A 27,823-nucleotide genomic window follows, 5' to 3' on the forward strand; every position below is an offset into this window, starting at 1 on the left:
CTCCTACCCTGGGGGTTTTTAAGAGGAGGTTGGATGAACATCTTGCTGGGGTCATTTGACCCCAGTATTATTTCCTGCCATGGTGGCAGGTCGGACTAGATGATCTACTCAGGTCCCTTCCGACCCTAGAAACTATGAAACTATGAAATATGAAAAAATATTGTGAAACAAACAATATCAGTATTATTATTGGGGAAAAAAGTCTTTCAGAAATTAAAACACTTACAGGCTCACCCTGATGTCCTTCTGGGCCAGGAGAACCAGGCTGTCCAGCTTCTCCCTTTAAAAGAAAAAAATAGTGCTAAAAAGGAAACTTAAGCATAAAAGCGTTCTCTCTCTGCAACCGCCTGTCCCCCAGCGAATTCAAATGGTAGCATATTATTTTTTTAGTCAGATGTAAAACAATAAAAAGACATCAAATCCACAACTGTAGACCCCCTAACAGCATTAACATCACATACTAGCAACATTAAAGTAAACATTTACCAGGAACTCAGCCAACCAGACACTTATAGCAACTCCCTTTATGGTCCCCTCATATTATAGGATGTTTACAACTGCTCCTCTCCCAAAACCTACAAAACAGATGTTTTTAAAAGACGTTCTAAAACAGAGAATGAATTGTCAACCCACTATTTTGTTCTTTATTTCCATAAAGAACGTAGACTACTTACCATTTATATATGCATTCTGCCATATAAACATGTAAGTGCTCTAGATAAAGTAAGTGTACAATGTATGCACACATGAAATTCCTCCCAATAGCAGTGCATAACACAGCTAGCTTTTCAACATAAAAACTTCATAAAATGCCCTGAACTAGGGATGGAGTGCCAATACTTCTCCTTATTACCCAAGCTGTTATTGTTGCAACTCCTAGACTAAAAATGTAACTAAAGCCCATCCTGATTCAAAATGTATTAAAGTTATTGTGCCCATGAGATACGGATCCTGGAACACCACCTTGCCCTTATTCTGCTCACTACATCATTACATAACTTAATAGTTTGCATGATACTAGCTTCAATATTATCCCATAGTTAGTTACATAGAATAAAAGACTAATAAAGTTGGAAGGTATCTTGGGACATCATCTACTCCAACTTCCTGCTCACAGCAAATGGTCCCACAACAACACTAGTCAAGACTATCTAACCTGTTAGCCTGCTCCTAAAAACTTCCACAGATGGAGACTCTACAATCTCTGAGGGTAGCTAAACATTGGAACAGCCTGCCCAGACAGGCTGCGTCCAGATGAGTACAGCTATGTAGTATGTTCAGACATTTTCTGTGCTGCAAGAGTGGCACGGAGGGTTTTGACTCCTGGGTATCCATGGGTCAAAAAATCCCACAGAGAAAAATAGCAAAGCAGCACACATATGGGCAGTGTGCACCGCTCAAAAGCATAGTCAGGCCACCCAGAGCCACGCTGTGGCTGCAGGCCAGGCTCTACGCAGCAGGATCAATGCTGCTGCAGCCCTGGGAGGGCCCCAGAGCCCCATGCAAGGCTGCTGAAGCCAGCCTAGTGCTGGCCCTAAGCTCTCCTACCCCCGGGTAACTTGCCACATGCCACAGCACATGTGGCACAGGCATTCCCTGGGGACAACTAATGGCAGCACAAGGTGTGCTGCCATTAGTTGTCTCTGGGGAACCAAACGTCCACACCGCATGTGGATATGGCCACAGTGAGAAAGTACTCCGTAACAGCCAACATAATTTTTCCTTGCTGAAATTTAGGTACTTCAGTTTTGTTCTGATCCCAGCATTCTTGTTCTGACCCCTGCAGCTACAGAGAAGAGTCTATTCTCCATGTAACAAACCCTTCAGGTATAACAAATCTCCTCACCAACCTCCAAGTATTTTCTTCTCCAAACTACATAAACCCAGTACTTTCAGCCTTTCCTTACAGATCATGTTTTTTCCAGATCTCTACTTGTTTTTGTCACTCCCCACTGGACTCTCCCTAATTAGTCAACATCTTCCTTGAAATGACAGTGCAAAAACTGAGCAAAGTACCCCAGCCAAGTCCTCACTAGTGCAAAAAGAGCAGGAGAATTTGCTAGTGACATTCTTGATTTGTAAGTGACATGTCTATTAACATACTCAATATGCTCTTCACCATAGGAGCAAATTATTGACATATATTCAGTTTGTTGTTCAATGTAACCTCCAGTCCTTTTCTGCAAGACTGGAGTCTAGCCAGTCACTCTAAGCTACTGTGATTTTCTCCCTGCATATTTGTTCACTACTCTTCCCTACCTAAATATGACCGAGTTTCCAACGTCAGTTCACAGTTTAGCCAGGATAGACTCATGCTACATTTCCTATTCAGTCTTTGCACTGGAATAGTTTGCTCCAGCTCCAGCAAACTTATAAAGCCTCCTTAAAGTGCAATTAGCAGTCCTGGACTCCCTTTCTCCTCAGACTTGCCTCTAGCGTGTTCAGTCTACCAGCTCCCTAAGCTTGCTAAGTATGCTTTACTAAAGTCCAGAAAAGTAGACATGTATACTAAATTTCAGTGTGAAAAACGCTGCTTACATGTACATGTGTATCCAGTTTCAGTCTGAAATACATTTCATTGCCAAATAAGCTATTAAAAATTAGGTTTACTGCGTACAACAATTCCCAAGCAACTTCACTATATTTCAGCTTTTTTACATAAATTGTTTGATGGCTGTTCATATTATTGATGATACAACTCAGACGCCCTATAAGTAATAAAAAATAGTTCGGGGGTTTATTATTGAAGGCATAAATATGCATTTAAACACTAAAATGTGGAGTCATTTGTTTGGACTAATACAATAAATGCTACATTTAAATAACAAAAAAGCAGGTTTGAGACTCATATCATCCAATTAGTGAAAAATAAAATGACTTTGATCCTGCCTGTGAAACAAAATATTCCATATTATCTCTCTGGATCCAAGACCTCCACTTACAGCCTGAATCCCACCAGCCTCCTTTGTTGCTAAGAACTCTACTAAATTTAAATTGAGAAATAACTGACTAGAAAGGAGGAGTCAAAAGATGAGGAGAGAGTTGGAAACATTATTTTTAAACCTCTTCAGAATTACAAAATTAATCATCATACTAGGAGTCATACTGAGAAGGAGGATGAATAGGATAAAAACAAAAAACCAAAAATCCAAGTGTTGGGACAATGATAGATCCAAAGAAGTGAAATTTTATTATTGTGATAGGATAAATAAGCAGAAGCTTTCAAAGAGTTTGTGTGAACAATAGGAGAGAAATAAAGAAATTTTCTTCTGAAGTTTGAGGAGTGATTACTGACTGCAAAAGGGCAATTAATAATAATAAAATATTATTACTTAGGAGAAAATATGGAAGCTCTGCAGGGCAAGCAATAAAATTTTAAAACTGTTATCAAATGAATCAAACCAGTGGCCATTTCATATTTGCTTCCTTTATGTTTTTAAGGAGGCTAAAGAAAATTTTTGCCCCTTCAATTCTGGCATTTGGTTTAAGCATGCCTGTATGAGAAAAACAAAAGCATTAACATTCTTGAAATCAAACCTGGAGATTTAGTTCTCAGAAAAAGCAAGCTGCTGGTCCTTCCTTCTCCTCTAAGCCAAAGAATTTTCTGCTTATAAAGTATTTAAATGGGTTTACAACAAACCATTTATAGTGCAGTTTGGCTACCCAAAGTATTTCAGGAATGAATTGTGTTTAATTTGGATTTTAAACATGGAGTTTATGATTAGTTCCAAGCAACTCCTGAATTTTCTTTTGAAACAAAAGGATGGCTCATCAAAAATTATCATTCCAAATCCAAATTATCTGTACAATTACAAGATGTGAAAGAATAAGGCAGTTGTGTGTGGAGTAATCAAGTCCTATATACATTAATTCATGTTAAAGTCTACCAGAATACTATGACTTCTTCTGGAAGGACAGATCAATGTAGAAGTTTACACCAATAACAAGTTCAGTTACTTTGGTTTCTAACCTGCATACATCTGTGTGGAAATAAACATTCTTTAGAATTTTATTATCTAGGGATACAGGCCCAGCTGTGACTGTTTGGTCCAGATCAAATGCAGCAATAACATCTACTAAAAGGAAAACTCTGCTTCCAGACAGAAATCCTTTGGAAGCATGCCATCCCTTTTATGAAGAAGAATTTGTACATAGCTTTGTAAAGATACTCCAGGTACTTTGCAACATCTGTGTGGACAAGACCAGATTGTTAAATAAGTGTGGGTAGATGCATCTACCATAGGGTTGCCTGCTCCTCTGCTGCACAATAAACATTTGTGTGCCTACACTTATGCCACAGTAAACAGGGTACTTTATGCCTCAATAAAACATGATTATGCTTCTGCCATGTGACTATCCTGACACCCATACAACCATAATCATCAGAGCAGCTGATACCCAGGAAGTGCCCACTACCCTTTTGGATTTTCAGAACTCCATATCAGGGATCTTTGCTGTATTATTTCATGAAAGCATAAAGCTTAGCATTATTTTCTCTCAGTATTTATGCAATGTATGGAGTCTACATTTTAAATTGTAAATTCTTCAGAACAGGAATCACGATATTGTTTTCTGTGCTTTATACTGTGCCAAGAACCATGTTAGTACTTTAAAAAAAACAAAGCAAAAACAAAAAAAACCAAATTACACTTATCAACCTGTATGACTCTAGCAACCTGTGATCCTATAGAGCATACTGGTCTAATAGTTCAGTCTTAGCTTGGGTATTATTTGGGGTACCACTTTAGAGAAAGGATGTAGAGAAAGGGTGGAAAGCCCACTGAGGGATATTGTCTAGTCTGTGGCTGGTCCCTTGGCCCTGCTCAACCCAAGCACAGATGGCAACCCAGGCTATGGTGCAAGCAGCTGGTCCTGCTGTCCACTAGGTATGCAGTGGGGCTGTAGCGACATGGCAGCTGGACTCACTTCCTGGCAGCCCCAGCGGCAGCACCTTCCAACTGCCACGGGACCAGGTCCCACTGCCAAGGCAGCCCAGCTCCACATTTGCCTGAGACTGGTCTGCAGGTGGGCGAAGAGCAACACTAGGAACACAGGGCAGTGACAGCGTGGGGCCAGGGCCCAAGATCCTTGCCTTTGCCCCACCAATCCCATTCCCAAATGCCACTCCCTGCCCGCCCATGCCCCATCTGGGCCATGCATGGAGTAGAGGTGCGATTCACTTCCCACACACCCTTAAAACAGGAACCAGTTCTGTGGGCAAAGGTATGTGGGGGGTAGATCACAGCTCTGCCTTGCTCACCAGCCCACGAGCCTGAGGTTTCCACAGAGACCAGCCAGGAACCCTGGCGGCAAGGCATGGCTAGGTGGATGGGATTGGGCTGCTTAGGGAGTTTTGGTGATCTGTTGAGTGAGGAGGGGATGCTGATTTGGCCTGCAGCAGCTTACCAAAACTCCCTGTCTGGCTTGCAAGCCCAAATAATTGTCAAGCCCTGATGTAAAAGAACTAGAGATGGCAGAAGTGACTGACTAAGATGATAAAGGAGTTGGAAAATGTACCATATAAGAAAAAGTTAAAAAGAATTAAGTATGTTTGGCTCAGAGAAAAAGAGATAAGGGAGGACATGGCAGAAGTTTTAAAATATTCGAAAGACTACCCCCAAAAATGGAAACTCATTTCCTCTGCCACCGATATGTATGACAATGTGTTTAAACTGCAGTTAAACAAATTTAGATAACATCTCAGGAAAAAAAAAATTAACTGTAAGAGCAGTGGGACAATAACAAGGGGCACTGAAAGACCGGGGAGGGGGAGTTGCGCTCAACCAGAAGCAGCAGCACATTACTTCAACCTGACTCCTCAGTGTCTACATAGATCGGGGACTTCAATGGGGCTTTTTGGTGCTTTTAGCTAAGGTTGATTCAATCAGTTATTAGATAGAAGCGCCCCAAAAAACCCCCACTACAGCACACAATCTCTACAGTTGTTGGGAAAACTGGATGCAGCTAAGGTGCTGCCTCTTCTGGGTATGTGCTGGGCTGAATTCAGGAGCGCACTGAATTTCTCCATGTCTCCAAGCAGTAAAGATGCCTAGGAAAGCTGAAGTTTTTTTGCAAGAAAGCTGGATAGGCATCCAGCCTTAGGAAAGGCCTTAGGAACAGCAAATCCTGCATTTGTTCAGGAGACTCAACTGGATGAACCTTAACACTCTTTCAAAAACATAATTCTATGACTAAGAAACGCAAATCTCTGAAAAATTTCAAAGAACTTCAGAACAACCACACCATTCAAAAGTCAAATCATTCAAACATGCTCTTGTTATCAAAAATGCAAAAAAGGAAACAAAAAAAATCTAGAAAGTAATATAAAAATTATTATTCAACCAATTAATATGTAGCAAGATGGCATCAATGGATTTAAATTAAAAAAAAGATAAATAGAAGGCACAATAGACAGCTCCTAGACTGGAAGCAATGATTTATTTAACATTCTCTCAGAACAAATACGTTCAAGAAATTTTGGAAGAGGATAGGGAAAACTTCAGCAGAAATCTGTTTCAAACATAGCCTGCATGTTACCGCTCTGATTTTGATTACAGCAAACCCAAAATAAAATGATCTTTTATAGTAAGCAGATGTTAAAGGCAAACTGACAAAATGTTAGAATGAAGCAGAAATGTGTCTTGTATTAGCTATTGTATTATGAAACAAAAAAGGTGCAAGTGATTTCTCATATGTTCAATAGCAGATTAACACTCATATAAACAAGAGAAAATGATTTCTCAAACTACTTTTTGATATGCATATAGAACAAAAGAAGAAATAGTGACTCAAGTCCATCATACTCTTATAGTAGAGTAGTTATATAAATGACAAAGGATCATTAACATGTGTTTTAGTTGGAATTTAGACATTTCCAAAATTTATTACATAATGCATAGTTTGTTTACTGTAAGGACAAAGACAGATCTATATACTTTCAAAATAAGTGTTGTGTTGCGTTATGTTGCGTTGCACAGATATAGGCCATGGAACCTATGCATTTTTAGGCAGAATAGTCCAGCTAACCAGCTCCCTATTAATTTGTTAGAAATGCTGCAAAAAGTTCTACCTCAAATTAAGTTTTTTAAATGGAACCAAAAACTCTAAGATTTTAGAATACCAGAGATGTGAATAGTCATTTGGCAGATTTTGAACAGAACTAAGAAATTCTGAGTTTACATATTTAAATACCAGGAGGCAGAGAAACAGTTTATTTCCACACTCCTAGAGATAACTTTGAAGTTCAGTGATTTTGCCAACATTAAATGAATTATTTAGGAGAACACAACTATTATCAAGTAGTTTAGCTGGCACTAAACAGCTTCATTTCATATACTGCTTATAGATGAAGGTGAATTCTTTGTATCAGACAAACAGAGGCATAATGCACATTTGGGGCTAGATTTTATCCTCCAAAGTACATACAGTACAGTAGGCTATTTTTCCCCTTACACTTCTTCATTTCCCTTAGCCATTGTAATAATTCAAGTTGTAAAATATTTTAGGGATGTGGAGGGTAGAGGAGGGGGTGCTTGCACATTATACATCTCTCTCTCTGCATGTGCATCACATGTCTTAAGAGACCACACATTTAAAGAAATATAAATGAAAATATTTCTCTCTCTCAGAAATATCCTTTGAAAATCATAGCATTGAGTTCAGTTATGAAAATGACATGTGTTTCTATTGCCTTTAATAAGCTTCAGATCAAGGCTTTGGCTAATACCAAATCAGTAACAAACTTTACCATATCTGGTTATAATCCACAGAATGAAGTATACAAATAAAGAAATTAAGAGCAACATGTATGTAAGACTTGGATAAGTAATGTATAGATCATACCTTGAAACCAGGACTTCCAGGTAATCCATCCTTCCCATTTCTCCCAGGTTCTCCCTGTGGTAACAGTTAACTTCATATTATTAGTTGTTTTAACAACATAAAATTAAAAACACATAAATTCATCCTTACAGAACTTACAGGTCGTCCATGCACCCCTGGAAAACCTGAATCACCTTTTTCTCCTTTTGCACCCTGGAAAATATAATTAAGTCAGCGACAATCATTAAGGGAAATACTATTCAAATAGTATCCAAAATAATCAATCACGCACTTAGTCTATAAGTCATACAGTTTGCTTTCATTTCTATGAAAGATTGCTTTAGAATGATCTATATATACATACAAGACAACATATTTTGCAAAACTGAGGTGTTGCCATGCCATTTACACAGTAGTAAAATAAATATAACAACAGTCCTTGAGTCAAGTAGTTACAATTTAGACATACTAGAAAATGTAAAGGGGGGCAAGAATGCATATGCATGGTCCCTAGGAGACATTAAGTTTTATGGCACAATGGGATCTGATCCCCAATCCTAACAATTATGTCTCCTGCCGTGCCCTATGTACATGGCAGGACACAAAAATCAGACACCAATCATTCTCCACTGGCACAGCTGGCCAGCACATGTAGAGCCCAAGATCCCAGGTTTCATGTACATTGGCAAGTTGAAAGCTGGGTATCCCAAACAAGAGAATCAAATCAGCTTCCTCTGTTCTTCAATTTCAAAGCCAGGTACCTGGCAGGGCTGCATACAAGGCTACTAGATGCCGAGCTTTATATGGAGGGAGTTAATTGGCTCCCACCCACTACAAGATCTAGCCAGGCACCCAGCTTTGACACTGCCAAGCTTGGGGAGCTGATTAGCTCCTCTTAACACACGAAGAACCTCAAGCAGCCTTGGATGGATTTGGACTGCCCCAGTCCCAATGCCAACAATTAGGAGGAAGGCACCTCATCACCTGAAGGTAGGAAAGGCCCTTTTCACAATGCTTACCATCAGCTGATTGTTGGCATGGGGACTGGGCATGGTACATATACAATCTGAGAGGTCATAGAAACTAGCCACAAGAACTTTCTAGATTATCTCTGAAAAGTGGCGATCGGGGGAGGCCCCAGATGATTGAAAAAGGGTAATTATAGTGCCCATCTTTAAGAAAGAGAAGGATTCAGAGAACTACAGAGCAGTCAGCTGCACCTATGTCCCTGGAAAAATCATGGAGGAGGTCAAAGAATCCTCAAAGTATCCATTTCTAAGGACCTGGAGGAAAAGATGGTGATTAGGACCAGTCAGCATGGATTCACCAACAGCAAGTCATGCCTGACCAACCTGATTGCCTTCTATGATGAGATAACGGCTCTGTGGATGTGGAGAAAACAATGGATGTGGTATACCTTAACTTTAGCAAAGCTTTTGATACTATCCCCAACACCGTTCCTGCAAGCAAACTGAGGACGTATGGGTTGGATCAATGGACTGTAAGGTGGATAGAAAGCTGGCTAGATTGTCAGGCTCAACAGGTAGTAATCAATGGCTCAATGTCTAACTGGCAACCGGTATCAAGTAGAGTGCCCCAGGGGTTTATCCTGGGGCCAGTTTTGTTCAATATCTTCATTAACGATCAGGAAGATAGGATGGATTACATCCTCTGGAAGTTCCAAGATGACAACAAGCTGGGGGATATAGTACATATGCTGGAGGGTAGGCCAAGGATTAAGAGTGACCTAGAAAAATTGGAAGATCGGACCAAAAAAAAATCCCATGATGTTCAATAAGGACAAATGCAGTCCTGCATTTAGGATGGAATAATCCCATGAATTGGTACAGACTGGGAACTGACTAGCTCAAAAGCAGATGTACAGAAGAGGACCTAGGGGTTACGGTAGACAATAAGCTAGATATAAGTCAACAGTGTGTCCTTGTTGCCAAGAAGGCTAACAGCATACTGGGCTGCATTAGGCGGAGCACTGCCAGCAGATTGAGGGAAATAATTATTCCCTTCCAGATTGAGGGAAATAATTATTCCCTTCTATTCAGCACTGGTGAGGCAACATCTTGAGTACTGTGTTCAGTTTTGGGCCCCCCACTACAGAAAGGATGTGGACAAATCGGAGAGAGTCCAGCAGAGAGCAACAAAAATGGTTCAGGAGCTGGGGCACATGACCGATGAGGAGAGGCTGAGGGAACTGGGCTTATTTAAGTTGCAGAAGAGAAGACCGAGTGGGGATTTGGTAGCAGCCTTTAACTACCTAAAGGGTGGTTCCAAAGAAACTAGAGCTAAACTGTTCTCAGTGGTGACAGAACAAGGAGCAATGGTCTCAATTTGCAGCAAGGGAGGTTTAGGTTGGATATTATAAAAAAACTTCCTTACTAGGAGGGAGGCAAAGTATTGGAATAGGTTACCTAGCGAGGTCATGGAATCTCCATCCTTCAAGGTTTTTAAGGTCCAGCTTGACAAAGCCCTGGCTGGAATGATATATTTGGGGATGGTCCTGCTTTGAGCAGGGGGTTGGACTAGATGACCTCATGAGGTCTCTTGCAACTATAATTTTCTATGGTTTTGTGATTGTATATATGTGGAATATTTTTATCGCTAGTTTGCCATTTAATATAAAATTGGCTGAATATGTGGCATGTTGCTATGTTTGGTGTGATTAACACATTAATCATGCTATAACCACAACATCTGCCCTGGGTCTATAGCATACTTGTGTTTTTATAAAGTCAATATTGCATCTCTCCCAGTGTTTCAGGTTTTGACATTTTGTTTATTCAGATATCAGCTGACAACTCTTCTTGAAGATGTCCAATTCTATTCTATTTCAATGTGACAAATCACAACATGTGAGATTATTTCTTGGTAACACAATCTGTAGTTACATTCATTTGTACATGCATTTCATATGCATGTATGTGCATACACACATACATGTACGTACGCATACATACACATACATGTAGTCACTGTATTCCATTGAAAAGACAAAATGTGACGGATGAAGAGTATATGAATAAAAAGAGAAGCTCAACTAGAGCTCATCTTGCCTTAGGAGAGTGAACATAATCTACCCAGGGAGTCAGATAGCTCTCTCTCTCTCATTGGGTAACTTAGGTAATTCCAAAGCACACATGCCCTAGGCATACAGCCATCTACAGGCAGGCAAGAGAGAATACAAAATGCAATGTAAGTCACAAGAAGAGGAGTGAATCACACCCCTCATATGTCAAATTCAGGGCTATATGTTATGGATTGATTTCTAGCAGAAGAAATTTGTGGGAAATTTTCACCTCCAGAAATGTTTCCAGGCGAGGAAGCAGTGCAGGTGTTCAGCCTGCAACTGCTCCCTCCTCCCTGGTCTTCATGCCTCTGCAAGACTAGAGTGATCCCAATATAGGGACAGTATGGGGAGAAGTGGCTGCTCCACTTCTATTCCCAGGGAAGAGTAAAGCTGCAGGAAAAATGGATGTTTATTGTGCTGCAATCATCTGATCCCTGCAGAGTTCCTGCCTCTGGCAGGAGGGCTGGACTCTATGATTTCACAAAGTCCCTTCCAGCCCCTAATGTCTATGAAATCTATGAAAAAGGCTCCCCACCCTTCCCATGACAGGGAACAACCAATCGGAGAGGTAAGTGGCTAGCAGAGCAAAGCCCACAGCTAGTTCACCAGATCAGGCAGTTCCCAGATGATGTACACAGCATACATGGCATTTAAAGGCTGTGGGGCCAGGAACCAGAGTGACAAAAACCTCTGCAAGGCCACTCTGCCTTCCCCCTACCTTTTAAATCACTACCCTGCCATCCAGCTGGGCAATGGCAGTGGCAATAGAAATCATGGGGCTCGGGGAAGCTCTCTGCAAGCCTGCTTCTGCCCCTGCTGGGTTTTAAATCATTGTCCTGTGCCCAGCTGAGCAGTGGGAGTGATAAGAGGAAGCCAGCAAGACTGGTACCTAGGTTTGGGGACACACTGCAGATCCCAGTTCCCAACCTGCCACTGCTGCCCCTGTTGCCCACCTTGCAGTCCCTGGTTTGGGGGAGAAGCAGGGAGCAGCAGTGGCTGCTTCCCTCCCCTCCCAATCTGGTCTGGGAAGGAAATAAAAAAAATTCTTTCTGGGTCCCACAAGAAACCAGCAAAAGCCTTTGGACATAGGATTACTAGACCTCTTCCACACTACAGAGCTAATTTATACCCCAATCTGGGGACCACAAACACAACTTCACATCACACGCACTTAAGCTACAGCTCCCTGTCAGATACTATTATCCACCCCTTCCAAAAACTTATTTGGAGTGTTCAAATGAGCACACATATTTGTGCTGCTGCTACTTGTCCCTGGGGAATGCTCCATACTTGTGCTCTGGCACTGGGCAAATTGTCCCAGATGGGGTAGGGGAGGTCAGGGCCAGCCAAGGTGCTGCATTTCCTGGGGACCTCCTGGGGCTACAGCAACAGTGATCTGGGTGCATGGAGCTTGGCCAGCAGCTAGAGTGTGGCTGTAGCTGACCAGGCTTCAGTTTCATGACACATACACTGCCACTATCTGTTCCACCCCACTTTTTTTGGTGCACCTTTCTTTGTTTGTTTTTTGATACCAGCAAAGCACTTGCATGCTCATGTGGGCACACCCATCTCATTTAAGCTTGAAGAAATTCTTTGTTCCCATTACTTTGTTTTTTGGAAGAAAACTGAACAGTTTATTTTTTCTGATACTTAGAAATGTTCTTCTTATTTTCCATCTAAATGTATAAATAGCAAGTTTGTGGCATGTGATCTTCAGCCTAAAATGCTCTTCATGTTCCCTTATATTCATACCATATACATGTAAAGAGTGATCATATCCCCTCTCAATCTCCATTTAGCTGAACTAAATAAGTCAAGCTTCTTTAATATTCTATTATAAAAAAGGTATTCATTCCCCTATTTTAGTGACCTTAGTAGTTAGGTCACTCACCGAAGAGGCTGGAAACTTGGGCTCTAAGCCTTGCTCAGCTTGAAAAGATTTGAGCCTCTCGCTCCCTTTTCTTAGAAAGTGAGTTAACCACTAGCCTAGGTAGGAAGGCCTGGGAGCATCCTCTCTATTCTTTCTGTTGAAACTGGGCAATGGGGTAAACAGAAATGAAAGCACAGAAGGAGTGAATGCAAAAAATCTCAACTGCAGCTGAGTGATGAGAACTCAGAGGAGAACCTCTCCAAGGTCCCCAGGACCCCAGATAAAGCTGCTGGGGTCAGCCTGGTGCTAATCTCAGTGTCTACTACCTCACCTGAGGTAACCTGCCACATGCCAGAGGGCATGTGGCACAGGTGTTCCCTGGGGACACCTAGCAGCAGCACTAGGTATCCTGCTGCTAGTTGTCTCCAGGGAACCAACTGTCTACACTTGTGTGGACAGGGCCAATGGGTTCACTGTTTTAGTATGCCTTCTTTGGGAGCAGAGGCTAAGATGATCCTTATGCATTTTATATTAAATGTAAAAGAATACCGTACATAAAAAGCATGGTGTCATAACCCAGGCTTCTCTTCTTCTCAGCCAGTCCCTAGTTTTGAGTGGCATGCACTGTCCCCACGTACACTGTGCTGCTTTTTTCTTTTTGTGCAGGGTTTTTGACCCCTGGCTATTCAGGGGTCAAAAAAACCCCAAACCACCACACTGCTCCCTTGTAGTGCAGAGAACAACTGAACGTGTGATATGTGGCACCACAGACAAGTCTGCATTGCCACATACCACACGGCCATGCTCATCTGGACATGGCCATTGATGGTTTATCAGGGACTTCAGCAGGGTGAAATAAGATTGTACTTATATTTGATGGCACATTGGGCAACTTAGATGCACTGAATATAGGTGAAAATGTCTGCATGAGTAAGGACCAAAGGATTTACACTTGCATAAATAAAAGCTATTTCGAAATTTCAGCATATCAGTACAATGCTTGTAATTTCATCTGTCTTTAATTTAAACTTGCCTTTTTTCCATAAACTCCTGGTGGTCCTTGATCTCCTTTAGGGCCCTTCTCACCCTAAATCAAAATACATATAAAGAAGTTATTTTACTTTTAAAAATGGAGTCAACTAATTATACACCATTATAAACATTAAGTATTCCAACTGACTGACTGACTGATGGAAATGCATCACATATCGACATAGGCAGACAAGATTCTTTGGGTAAATCCGGTATCTTTCATTAAACCAACTAAAATACTTAGAAAATGTATCTTTTGCAAGCTTTTGGGTACAAACATATCAACATCAACTCGTGGCAGACTATTGCCCAGGACTACCCCAAATGGGGGAAGTCTGCTGCAAGGATGTCTGTACTTTGAAATCCTACAATAACAATATACATATAAAAAAGGTGGGAGAGGCAGAAACAGTTTGTTGCAGACTGAATCAAGAATCCGGAGCCACCCACTGCACATGAAAACGCATGCCCCAGTTGCAACAGTCTGTTGGTCCCAGACTGGCCTCATCAGCCATCTTTGAACACAGAGATAAGACAATCATGGCAGGCAATCAATCTCAATTGTGAGGAACTGCTGAAGATAAAGATAAGGCATATAAAACAGAATCATATTCCTTAGATTGGAACTATAGTTTAACTCACATTTGCTATTGAGTACATTTGATATAGAACTCAAACTTGCTATATCAGAAAATAATAATATTCTGTGAACAGGGAAGTTAACTAATTCCACAATACGAACTGAAGCATTCGATTTTATGGTGGAAGCAAGGAACAGAGTAGCCAAATACAAGGAAACTCAGTGTATAAAGTTATATTGCAAATACAAGGAAATATATAGCACAGATGCAACTGAATAGATTACTATCTGAAATACAGAGTCAGACCAAGAGATACAGTTGAGAATAAACTAAATACAGACTTCACAGTACGAACTCTCACAAGCAAAGGGCACAACTGTGCAAGTTAATGAATGCCTTGATGGAGAGGTACCTCTAAGAAAAAAAAAGAAAATGTTTGCTACCTCTTAAGAAATACTCATCAACTTGAAGGCCTCACGCCTTTGTTTTCAATGGAAGCCCCACTTCCATAAGTGCCTAAATGGAAGTTTAGCTCTTTGAAAATCTAACCCCTATTGTGGGCTGTATATTTTTGAAAACCCAAGTTAAAATATATTTATTAGGAAGAACTTAAGAAATAAAAATCAATAAGGCAATTAATAAATTGGAGATGTAATTGAGGGATTTACTCTTCGTTACTCAAGAATGTATTAGATAGGACATATATAGGATAGCATAGCAGAGTCCTTCAAGAACCTGAGGGTCACCCTGGAGTATGCAAATACAATATAAAGAATGCAAAATGCAATGTAATGCAGTGCAAAATGCAATATAATGATTCCATTATTCTGACATACTATTTACAAAGAAAGCTATAATGAAAATGTAAAGCTATTCAATATAGATTCTGATTTAAAGCTCAAAGGAATCAATGGAAGTTTTTATGTTAAGTTCATGGGTTGTGATAAGGACCATAATGTGTGCCATCCACACAATTCCCATAATCACAACAGATCATCTCCAATATTAGCTTTACTTATTGTGTGTTTATACATACATTTAAAAGCATTTATAGACATCGTATTAAAATGTTATCATTAGCTGTTAGAAAGTAGATATTGAACAATCCCTGCTGCATGGGTAATATTAAAAGAAACATTTAGTTTCAACCTTTGGTGCTGGCATCCCATGTAATCCAGGAAAACCAGGAAGTCCACGTTCACCCTAGAACAACAAATATATTATATATCCTTACATCTAATAATATATTAAAATAACAACCCATTCGTAAACAAAATGTGATTAACAAATAATTAAAGACTTGAAATAAACCAGCTCATCTGAATCTCACTGAAGACAACCCAAAGAGGCACGCTGACTTCAGTAGGCTGTGGGTAAAAGACACACTGCTAGCAGTGGAAATATCAAGGGTATTTGAGAATTTGTAATAAAAATTTTACTGTACTTTCCAATCAAGATCACCCTACATTAGCTACAACAAGAAGACTGAGAGGCATTTGGTGAAATCTGGCACTCTGTATAATTACAAAACAGATAATATAATGCAGTGGTTCTCAAACTGTGGGTTGTGAACCCCCAGGGGGTCACAAGCATTTCAAGAGGTCACAAACTTCTCTTCCTTCCCCAACATGCAAACGCTCTGCCTGCTTCCCTTCCCCAGCAATGACGCATATGTTCTTGGACTCGCCCACGCTGGATGCGTCTCCTTTGTTTTCTAATCTGGGGGCATTTGGGTTAGTTAAGATCAGTATTTAACTGTCAACAGTTCGACTGACTGCATGCGACTGAGTGCGAGATTTCCCTTCACACAAGTAGGATATTTTGAATCAGGGTTTTCAGCAGTTGTCACTATAAAGAGCAAAAATAAATAGGAAGCACGCAATGAGACTGGCAGTCTCGAAAATAAAGCCCAGGTTTGAAAAACTAAGCAGTACCAAGCACGCTCATCCTTCTCAGTAAAAATTATTGATAGTTTTAAATTTGACTTTTTTTTCAGTGAAACATTTCTAAATTTGATAACTTTATAAAGTGTTTTTTTGACAAATATGTCATTTACTATACAAAGGGTAAATGTAATTTATTTGTCTCCTACCTAAATCCTAATGAAATCAATAGCTTTAATAATGGGGGGGAGGGTCGCATGAATTTATGTATATTATTTTACGGGGTTGCAGTATCACAAAATATGAGAACCCCTGATATAATGCATTATATTACATACAGCAATGATGTACATACATCCAAAATGGCTATATATTCTGGTCCTCCCTCCATGGCGGGCAGGAAGGAAGGGACAATCTGTGCTTTTATATAAAAAGTCTACCATGGCCCTCTGGAACAGTCCAGTTCTATTCTGTGAGAAACAGAAATGTCCTAACAAAGGGATACTTTCACATGTTTCCTTGAATCTTTCAAAAGTTGGCTATCCATTTTATCTGTTCATTCATTCAATACACTTCATCCCATTACATTGGAAGAGAATGTGTTAGTATTTAAAATATTTTAAAGCAGTAAAATTTACAGTATAATTTAAAACAGTTTGAATAAATAGGTTTTTTTCTCCATAAGAAAAATATCTTGATGAACACAGTTGGCAAAAAAGGACACTTTAAAAAATCCTCCCACATTTCTGTCAGGGAATTTCATTAGCATAGCTTTGTTTATATTCTTGGCCTTCCTAGTCTCATTACAATTGCCAGATGTCAGGATTCCCTAAGTTTTTGTCATTGATTATGAAGCTCTTTACTTGATGATTTATTATGAAGATTTCTGGAACAATTTCAAGACAAGGCTTAATTAAAACTTCCCACTACCTGACTAAACCAGAAAAAACTGTTAGTTTGCTTTGGTAGATAGATTTTAATTTAAAAATCAGGCAAGACATTTGTTTACCATGTATTTTCTGGTTAACATATCTTATCTCTACTCAGATGCACTATTTAAAACCCCCAGAAAACTGGTTTACATTATATAACTTACTGAGTAACAATAGGGTGTCTACAGACATTTAGAAAGTGTCTCTGATGGGCTGCCTAACTCGTGGCATTTTACACAAAGCACCATGAGTTAGAGCACCATTGACCCCAACAAGCATTCACCTGCTGGGTAAGGGGGAGCCGGAGGAGGGAACAAGCCTGCCTGCACTGGCCCTGGTTAGCAGGAGATGTTCCATAAGCCTCTAATGAGACTGCCAAAATGCCCCACTCCCCAGGCCTACCCCTCCATCAGGATTCAAGGAGGCTGTCAAAACACCCCTCTCACCAGCCCAACCCCACCCCCAGCCATGCCAAAGCCAAGTCAGCAGCTATGTGCTGCCCTTGTCAAGAGGCTCAGGCAGGGGTGGGAGACAGGAGCCCCCCACATCATGCCTCCCCTCCCCATTATCCTGGCTAGAGTATTGGGGAATCCATGCTAGGCCTGTGAGGTAGGAGGAGATCCCTTCCCACACCCTGTGGCCAAGCCTTTTGACTGGCATCACACAGCTTCTGACTCACCTTTACTATAGCCAGAGCTGGGGAGAAGGGTGGAGGGAACAGAGTCCCCTCACCTTGCTTAGCTTCCCTCAAGATGGCCACAGGGATACCTTCCCCGCTCCTCCCACTCTCCTCTCTGTGATAGCTCCAGGGGCCTGGCTGGGCTGGTGCAAACACCATCCTAACCCTGCAAAGTTGCATGGGATGCAGGTGGAATCACCCATACTTACCCTCGCAGGGAAGCTGAACAAAAGTTCCCTAAGGCGCTCTGCTCTAGAGCGCCTTCAGCTAATAGCTGATTTAACAAGGGTTAATTTTTCACGATGAGTCTTTTGAAAAGTGCTCTACAGATTTGCATATGTGTTATCTCATGGCTGTAGAGCACTTTCAGGGGGCTTATCACATGAAAAATGTAACCTGTGTAAGCGCCCATAATTTATCATGTGCATGTTAAGAAGGTTCCAAATTGGAGAGTGGCTGAAAAATATTTAAACCATTAATCAGTATTCAGGATTGGATACTATTAGCTAAAAAACAAAATACAAACAAATCAGAGGGAAATGAAATAATGAATATTAAATTTCCAATATTCATCATAGTTGTACATAGACCCTCTGACCTACAGCCTGTTGCATGCTGGCAAACTCCTAGGCTTATGAAGCCCTAGTGAAGTCATTGGGGCTGTACACTGGTTTACAGCTCCTGCAGCTTGCAGAATCCTAATGAAGTAATGACGATTAGAAAATTAGTCCTATCAGTTGCATCTTCCAACACATAAATCAGTGTTGACAACAGGGTAGGATTTTTGTGGCTGATATCTTTTATTGGGCCAAATGCATAGTTGAGAGGGATATAGACAAGTTTTCTGGTATATGAAGTACCCTTCCACAATTACAAATGCAATGCAAGTCATAAAAAAATATGAAGAACTTGTGGAACATCTTCATACTTCCATTGCTCTTGATTAAAAATGAACAGAACCTTAACTTCTGCTCATAAGGGGCAAATTAATTATGGAACAAACTAGAACAGTCAGCAATGGAAACACCTACTTTCCTGACATGGAAATGTCTGTAAGTAACGGGATGAAATTAAGAAATGAATATTTAGTTTGAATAGCAGGAAAAATGTCCTAATGGTGATAACTACACAACAGTGGAAAAAAATTTCTAAGGAAATTGGTGGAAGCCCTATTTCCTGGCATATTTAAAAAATTAGGCTGGACAGAGCATTGGAAAACAAACTATGACACAGCTGCACAATCCTGCAACAGCAGGGGAATAGACTGAATGACCTAAGAAATGGTTTTTCAGTTTTACCATCTAACTCTTCAAAACCAGGGGAAAACAAAACTTGCAAAAAAGTGAAGTAAAAGTGGAAAACAATTACTATTGCACGTAGCTAGTTATCAGCCAATCAGTTTAACACAAATGTGCAAAACCAAAGTGCATATGCACATATTTTAAGAATATGTTTATGTGCTTTATTGAATCATGGTAAATTTTGGCATCTGATCTGATAAATTAGAAACACTACCGAGTGAAGGAAACTCTCTAAGATCTGACTGGAAAAAGTTTTTTTTTTTCCTTCAAAATGAAAAGTTTTGATTCCTTTTGCATCAGAATAATTGTTTTAACACTTTTTACAAAAGAACAAAAGACAGAGAAAGAGAGACAGAGAGGAGGACAGACAGAGACAAAGAGACAGAAAGGGGGAGGGAGACTGACATATTTAAATCTGCACTCATCAGGATTGCCAGTGGTTCAGGGTAACTTACCAGACATGTTGAAGATCCAGGATCAAATTTAGTCAAATTCAGAGCAATGATCTGAAAATGGGTTTTCTGTATCTGTCTTAAACACCAGATTAATGCCTATTCTTGGATAGCCTCATTCTCTGTGTTTTGGACCAGAAATAAACTTTCTACTGAAACTTTCACTACATTTCCACAAAAAAAAGTTTTGGTTTCCATGATGTAAATACTGTCAAAAAAATTTCCAACTGGAGGCTGTCAGTTTCTCTGGAGGCTGCTCTCAGGGATACCGTTTTGAGAAAAAAAAGGCATGGTTTGTTTAATGAGAGATACTGCCATTCAAACAAGTGCCTATATACCTTGCCATCTGTTACCTTTCAAAAACATTTTCTAAAAAGAAAATTAGCCATCTCAAAGTTATTCTTATATAAGTGTTACCAGTAATATTTCTTAGATTTCACAAACATTAGAGGATGGAAGGGACCTAATGAAATCATTGAGTCCAGCCTGCCCGTCACAGGCAGGAAGTCAGCTGGGATCAAGTGACCCCAGAAAGAAAGAAATCCAGCTGTTTTTTGAAGGAATCCAGAGTAGGTGCTTGCACCACCACTGCGGGAGTTTGCTCAAGACCCTGGACACACACACCATAAAGAACTTTTTTCTTTAATCCAGTCTAAAATTGGACTTCCTGGAATTTATGGCCATTAGACCTTGTTATCCCTTGGGAAGCTCTGGTGAACAGATATTCTCCCAGGTCCTGATATACTCTGCTTATGAAAATGTAGGCTGCCACCACGTCCCCCCTGAGCCTTCTCTTCTCCAGACTGAAGAGTCCCAAGTCCCTCAGCTTCTCTTCATACAGCCTTCCCTCCAGGTCCTAGATCATACAAGTGGCTCTTCTCTGAACTCTTTCAAGCTTCTCCACATCCTTCTTGAAGCTGGGGGCGGGGGGCGCAATACTGAATGCACTACTCCAGCTGCAGTCTCACCAGGGCCAAGTAAAGCGTGAAAATGACTTCCCCAGTTTTTGTTTGAGATGCATCAGTAGATGCACACCAGAGTTTGCCTGCCAACACATCACACTGGTGGTTCATATTCATCTTGTGATCACTCAAGACCTCCAGTTTTGGCTGGCCCTCCTTGAGAGCATGTCCAAGTCAGCCTGTATTCCCAGCCCATCTTGCAGTGTGATGGCCCTCTCCCATAATTTGGTATTGTCCGTAAACTTGACCGGTTCACATCTGACTCCGGAAGCTAGATCATTGATGAAAATGTTAAAGAGTACTGGCCCAAGTACTGAGCCCTGAGGGACTCTACTGGTAATTTGCCCTGAGGGCACCATGTTGATTTGCTCCCTTCAACTAGTACTCTTTTGGCCTGACCCCATAGCCAGCTGCCTAGCCATTGGATCGTATGATGATCAAGACCACAGTTCTCCAACTTAACTGTGAGGATGTCATGGGAAACTAGGTTAAAGGCCTTCTTGAAGTCCAGATAAATGACATCCACATCATCTCCTTTTCCAGGGCACATGTTACTTGGTCATAGAAGAAGATGAGGTTGGTTAGGCAAGAACTGCCAGTCACAAAGCTATGTTGGCTCGCATTCAGAAGCTTGCCTTCCATGAGTCTGGCGTTGATGGATCCCTTGTCAAATTTTCTCCAGGATTTTTCCAGGGGTGGACTGATTGCTCTATAGTACCCCAGGTCACTCTTCTGCCCTTTCTTGAAGATAGGGACCACATTGGCTCTTCCCAGTCATCTGCGACCTTGCCTGAGTCCCACAATTTTTCAAATATTGCTGCTAAGGGGGATGCAATGATGTCTGCCAGCTCTTTCAAAACTCTCAGGTGCATTCCATCTGGGCCCACGCACTTGTGAATGTCCAGTTTCTCAAGGTGTCCCCTCACCTGATCCATATCAATTTTGTTCCCTCACCCGCTCCTAAATTGGTTTGTGCCATTTCTAGCAGTGTGATCCTCATGGAAGGTGGGAAAACAGATGCAAAAAAGTCATTTAGGAGATTGGCCTTTTCTTTGGCATCTGATGTCAGTTGTCCCTTTGGATCTCTCAGGGGCCCAATACTGTCCTTGTTATTTTTCCTACTTCCCACATATCTAAGAAGGACTTTTTGTTGTCCTTGATCCCCATAGCTAGTCAAGGTTTGTGCCTTGACTCTTCTCAACCACTCTCTGGAGGGGTGGTCGAGTGCAGGGCAACCCCCTTTGGTAATGCTTCCTGTTTTCCAGCTGGTGTAGGCTACTTTTTTGAGCTTAATGAGGTCCAACAGTTCCTTATTCAGCCATAGGGGCTTCCTTGCTTGTTGACCACATTTCTTGCAAGAAGGGAGGGCTTTGCCAAATGTCTCAAGGATTATATTTTTGAGCAATGACCATTCCTCATGTACTCCTGTACTCCCTTTTCGGGGGGTGGGGGGAAAAGGGTCATGGCCTTCAATTGCCTAACTGACCAATTCTCTCAGTTTGCAGAAGTCGGCCTTCCTAAAGTTAATTACTTCCATTTTGTTGAGGGGTTTGCCAGCTCTTCAGTGAACTAAGAAGGTGACCAACTCATGGTCACTGTCACCAAGCTTTCTCTCAATCCACAGATCACTCACCAAGTCTCCACCTTTGGGCAGGACCAGATCCAGCAATGCCTCTCCTCTAGTTGGTCCACAGACCTCCTGGGTTAGGTAGAGGTCTTCGATGCATGGGAGAAAGCGATGTGACCTGTCAGATTTGGCCGTGTGCTCACCCCAAGAGATGTCAGGGAAGTTGAAGTCCCCCACAATGATCAAGCATTGGGAGCATGCAACTTTGACCAGTTCCCTAATGAATTCCCAATCTGCGTCTTCCCCTTGGTGGGAGTGTCTATAGTACACTTCTACAAGTAAATCATAGGGTCTCAAGATGACCTTCCTGGTTTGGAAACCCAAATCTGCAGGGAGGTGAGCTGATCTTTGATGTAGAAAGCAATACCCCCACCCATCTTCCCCACATGGTCACTCCTATACAAGGCGTAACCCTCTATTGCCACTGACCAATCATAGGTGGAGTCCCACCAGGTCTCCATAATTCCTCCAGGGTGTAGTCATCATCATATCACATAGGAGAAGGGCCAGTTCCTCATGCTTGTTTCCCAAGCTCCTCGAGTTTGTGTACAGGCAGTTAAGTTAAAGACTGTAGATCTTATTCACAATATAAATATCATTTTAAGCATAAAATGCAAGTTCTGACTTTACTATCTTGCTAGTAAACAGCCTTTTAGTTGCATATTGATAATGGAAATAGTGAGAATGTTAAACTGCACTAAACAAGAACTATGAGTTTTAAAATCACCATTTACCTTTAAACCATCTTTTCCTGGCTCACCCTTGATTCCTGGTATGCCACGTTGTCCCTGAGAAAGAAAAAATAAAAACATACATTTAAATATTTTTACTCAGGTCTTTACCAGAAAGGTTCAGAACATGTAAGTGCTCCCCACAGTGAACTCTCATTAAAATAAATGAAAACTGGAGGATTTCTTACAGGATTTGACTCAGATGTTAATACTGCAGAAAGAGACACAGGAACTTACTTGAATCCCTGGGTTTCCTGGGATTCCTGGAGTTCCTGCTGTTCCTTGATACCCCTAAGAAAAGAAATCAAGACATTATAATAAACTGTACTTGGAGGTTTCCACATAATCTTCTTAGTTTCAGCAAACAGAGCTGGCTGCATAATCATAATGAAGGCACTAATCATCAAGACTATAAAACTGTCACAATTTCCATTAGAAATCTCACGAGGGCCTTGTTGAACATAAATTTTAGGTGGCTCAAGGAGCTCTTAACCCCTGGATTGTCCGCACATTAAGACATGTAAATGAGTTACGCCACAGCAGGGCAGGTTTATTTCTCATCAGTGCTTCCCAGCTCGTGTTCAAAAAGTGGGGCCACTCCTTAGAGATAAAAATCGCCCAAGTTTTAGTCCTCCAACATCCCAGCTGCAGTGTCCCCTCCCCCTACACTCCTATTCTGTGTGGATACATTTTCCACCCTCTGAACTCTACTGTCCAGAAGGTGGCACTGGCACCAAGACAGCCACCTGTCCCACTGGTGAGAATGTGACCTAGCCAAGTAACTTGAAGGGCCACAGACTGGTTCAGGAAGGAGGGCTAATGGGGGTGAAGAGGGAAGCAAGGTAGGGAGCCATATCAGGGTGCTTGTGAGCTGAGGCTTCTCTCCTGGGGCAGGGGCAGTATCCCCATGAGCTAGGACTGCTCAGTCCCAATTCCATTCCAATCATAATCCCAATTTATTAAAATATGAGACTTTCTTTAATTTCTTGATTTCTTATTACTTTTTTACTTCATTTTATTTTATCCTTTAAGGGCTTCAGTGGCTGGCTGACTTCATTTTACCACCCTGCCCCCAGCCACCATTCCCTCCCATTATCTCTCCATCTCCATTGCTCTCCCCAGTCTCGATCATTAAACTCTCCCCCTTTCAGCCTCATGCTCCCACCCTCATCAACTCATCTTTATGATCCATCCCTACCATAGGCAATGCATAGGAGGAGCATGGGGGGGTTCATGTGCCCCGAGATTGGCGCTCACCAGCCAGGGAGTTGGGGTGCTGAGAGAAGCGCCAATAGCACTTCCGGTTTTGCCTCGGACACTTCTGGGATCAGCAATCGCCCACTAGGGGACCCCCAGAATCAGGAGGGATAAAACCCTGTCCTGGATCACCAACCCTCCAGTAGCAACTCACAGCTGTAGCTTCTAGCCAGATCCTTGCTCTCCAGACCTCTAGTGGCAAGCCACCCCTACGCAAGTTGGGTACAGAGTTGGTTTTTAGCCTGAACAAGTGACTGCTCTAAACTTGAGCTAACACTACTACTGACCAGAATTTGAGAAGCTTAAAATATAATGTATAACAAAGCCCTGAGACTCATGTCTCAACTAGTGGAATTTTCACCTTTCCTCTTCTTTAGTCAAGGTAATCTTTTGGGGGGGCAATAAGCAAGATCCTGTCAGTTGTTTTATAACTTACAAGCATGGTTTTATAACTACAGTTCTGAATAATAAAAATGTACTGGGCATTAAGCTGCTGGTTATGCACTTGAAGATATGTAACAAAGCATACTAAGGAGGGCACAACTAACATGAGAAAAGGAGATGGAAAAAAGGAAGCACAAACTCAAAACTGGAAAGGATCATGGCAGGGAAACAACATTCAAAAGTGACAATGCTTTAACAGAGGTAGGGAAATGAATAGGAGTTTTTCAGTTAGGTCACATAACACAGGCTTCTATCAGAAAAAGACAGAAGGAGAAGTTGTCCTATGTCAGAATGCAAAGGCAGAGAAGTAGAATTTTTGCTTTCTAAAATTCAGATCGTAAATCTTTATTACTGTATCACCTTTCAACCACCAGTTGGAAATATCCAAACTGAACTGAACTTAGTTTGTTGCTCAGTTTGAAAATGAGGCCTCCAATTTTAAAAAATTAAAATACTACGAAAAACACTGCATTTTTAAATTGAGCTTCCATCATAAAGGAGAATCAATATATACAATATTTAATGGGAGCATTTTCAGACTAGTGCAGAGGAACTATCTGAACAATTTTATAGACAGACAAATTCTGTATCTGATTTGTTTGCCATACCAGTCAGGACTCTTGGGAACAACAGACAGATCCAAAAATCACTGGCTGGGTCAGTTACAAGACAATGCTTGCTGTACCCTCTTCCTAAAAGCAGCTTGAGCAGATGCCCAAACCTCCAGCTGGTAATGTTTAACAAAGGAGTAAACAGACCTTTATATCCCTGCCATCTGTGTATCTTATATCAAGCGTTTGCTTTCAGTCCTCCAGATAGTTCTGGCAAAATGAATTTAATGAAAAATGAAGGCACATTCTGAACTTGCTTATAAGCCTCCTGGATATCTCAAATAATTCACCTACCTAAGGATATCCTTAATGCACTGTTCCTTTATTTCTGCTGAAAAAGCTTCCCTTTTTGGAAAATACAGTCCTGTATAAAAAAAACTATATTTCAGTTCTCAAAAACACCTTTACCCTTTCCCTCCTTACTGAGAATTGGCAGAAGAAGAGAACTTAACTGAAGTTACGAATCATTATATAATGAGTTTTATAATTGGGAGATAGCACAACTATTCTCAGTGAGTGCATCTCCACAAGATGATTTACTATGCATTAGACTAGTCTAATGTGCAGTAAAGCATCACCAACTATATGTGCATGGGACTTACTTCATATTAGATCAATCTAATGCGCCATTTGCTAGTACCAACACATACAGGTACTAGATAACCAGTGCATTAGCTAATGCACCGTATTGAATGGAAAGTGTGCCCAAAATCAATTTGCACCCAGTCAGCCCAGACAGCAGGGGGCACACTGCTGGCCTGGCTAAGCCCCAATGTAGCTGTGGCAGCTACAGGGGCAGCTGTCTCCCTGATATATGGGGGTCAGGGCAGGTCCCAATCCCCACATGATGGGGAAACAGCTGCCTCTGCAGCTGGCACACCTCTCCCAACTGCACAGGGATCATGACCTGTCCCAACCCCCTTCTCCCCCTATAGTTGCCATAGGTCTCCTGGCCATGTGAGCATCAGGACCCTTCCCAATCCTCACATGGCCAGGAAGACAGCTGCCCCTGCAGCCAGCACAGCTCTCACCCTGCCTGACAGAGATCAGGGGACAGCAGAGCAGGCCCTATGAGGAGAGGCTACGGGACCTGAACCTGTTCAGCCTCCAAAAGAGAAGGCTGAGGGGGGATCTAGTGGTCTGTTATAAACTAGTCAGGGGTGATCAGCAGGCACTGGGGGAGTCACTGTTCCCCCAAGCACTGCCAGGAGTGACCAGGAATAACGGTCACAAGCTGGCAGAGGGTAGGTTTAGGCTAGATATCAGGAGGCACTACTTCACAGTCAGGGCGGCTAGGGTCTGGAACCAACTTCCAAGAGAAGTGGTGCTGGCTCCTACCCTGGGGGGTTTTAAGAGGTTAGATGTACACCTTGCTGGGGTCGTTTGACCCCAGTACTCTTTCCTGCCATGGCAAGGGGTTGGACTAAATGATCTGCTCAGGTCCCTTCCGACCCTAGAAACTATGAAACTAAGAACCAGCCGCCGCGCCTCTTGCCAGCCCCTGGGGGAGCCTGGAGCTCCCCCTGGCTGCTGCAGGGGGGCAAGCAGGGCACAAGCAGCCCTGGATTGAGCTGCTCCTGTCAGGCACACCACCTGGTATGCTAAGCATTTTGCTCCCAACAGGGACACATTAACGAGCCTGAATTTTCCATGCAGAAAATTCATGTGCATTAATTGCATATGTAGATGTGTCCAGTGTGAAGAAAGGCATAATTAGTTCAAAGATAAACACTGTCGTGTGTTCAGCTACAAAAGACAGACAGCTATTGAAAAGGCTGGCCTAACAAAAAGATAGAACAGGGAAACGGCATGCAAGAGATTCAAAAGGAGGTTTAACCAATGTCAAAAAGATAAGAAGTAGCCCTTAGGAGAGAAAAAAAACCCATAAAATTAGTTTGACAAACTACAGACATCTCAGGTAACAGAATTACCACTACTTTAATGCACTGTTACTCTTTTTATACCAACCTCACTTAGCTACATTATCTTCTAGAAACAGTGGGTGCATCTACACATGCGTTTTACTGTGGAGCTGAATAATAAGCTCCACAGTAAAGTGTCAATATCTACATGTATGCCCATATTAGGATGCTGGAAATTACTCCACTGTAGGATAGTACTATCCAGGGCAAATACTATCCTACAGCAGAGTCATTTCATGCACTAAAACAACAGTAACAAAGGCTGGGGCACAAAGGTGCTACAATGTTGAGGTTGCCTTCCAGCTAATCCTCCACTGTAGCACACATGCCCCAGCCAGCCCTGACACCACCCTACACTGCCACCTGGAGCCCGAAGCTAACCCTCAGGGCCATCTGTCAGCCCAGAACTGCTCTGCCACAGCTCAAACAGCTGCAGTCCCAGGCACATGGGAAGACACTGCACCCAGGAACAGCTGACTCTGGTGCAAACTGTGCTGGAGTTGATTGGTATATGCTAATTTTACATGCAGGCGTACCCAGCACTGCCTAAATACTTCACTTCTGTTAAGCTACAAGGGAGGTGGGGGGAAGGAAGGAAAAAAAAAAAAAAAGAGAGAGCCACTTCCCACAGAGTGA

General features: G+C 41.7%; 1 protein-coding gene across 2 annotated transcripts in view; it reads right to left on the reverse strand.

Annotated features, from left to right (window-relative positions):
* LOC109311745 (collagen alpha-1(XXI) chain-like) overlaps window positions 1-27,823 on the reverse strand; it is a 142,903-nt gene that overhangs the window by 63,287 nt on the left and 51,793 nt on the right. For both annotated transcript variants that reach the window (XM_019537555.1, XM_019537556.1), the window contains 7 exons: window positions 23,191-23,244; window positions 22,957-23,010; window positions 15,536-15,589; window positions 13,807-13,860; window positions 7,981-8,034; window positions 7,843-7,896; window positions 227-280 (listed from right to left, as the gene is read on the reverse strand). In XM_019537555.1, coding sequence (XP_019393100.1) covers window positions 227-280; window positions 7,843-7,896; window positions 7,981-8,034; window positions 13,807-13,860; window positions 15,536-15,589; window positions 22,957-23,010; window positions 23,191-23,244 — 378 coding nt within the window. The remainder of the gene's footprint in view (window positions 1-226; window positions 281-7,842; window positions 7,897-7,980; window positions 8,035-13,806; window positions 13,861-15,535; window positions 15,590-22,956; window positions 23,011-23,190; window positions 23,245-27,823) is intronic.

The sequence above is a fragment of the Crocodylus porosus genome, unplaced genomic scaffold, assembly GCF_001723895.1.
Source record: "Crocodylus porosus isolate Cpor-Errol unplaced genomic scaffold, CroPor_comp1, whole genome shotgun sequence".
NCBI classification, from domain to species: Eukaryota; Metazoa; Chordata; order Crocodylia; family Crocodylidae; genus Crocodylus; species Crocodylus porosus.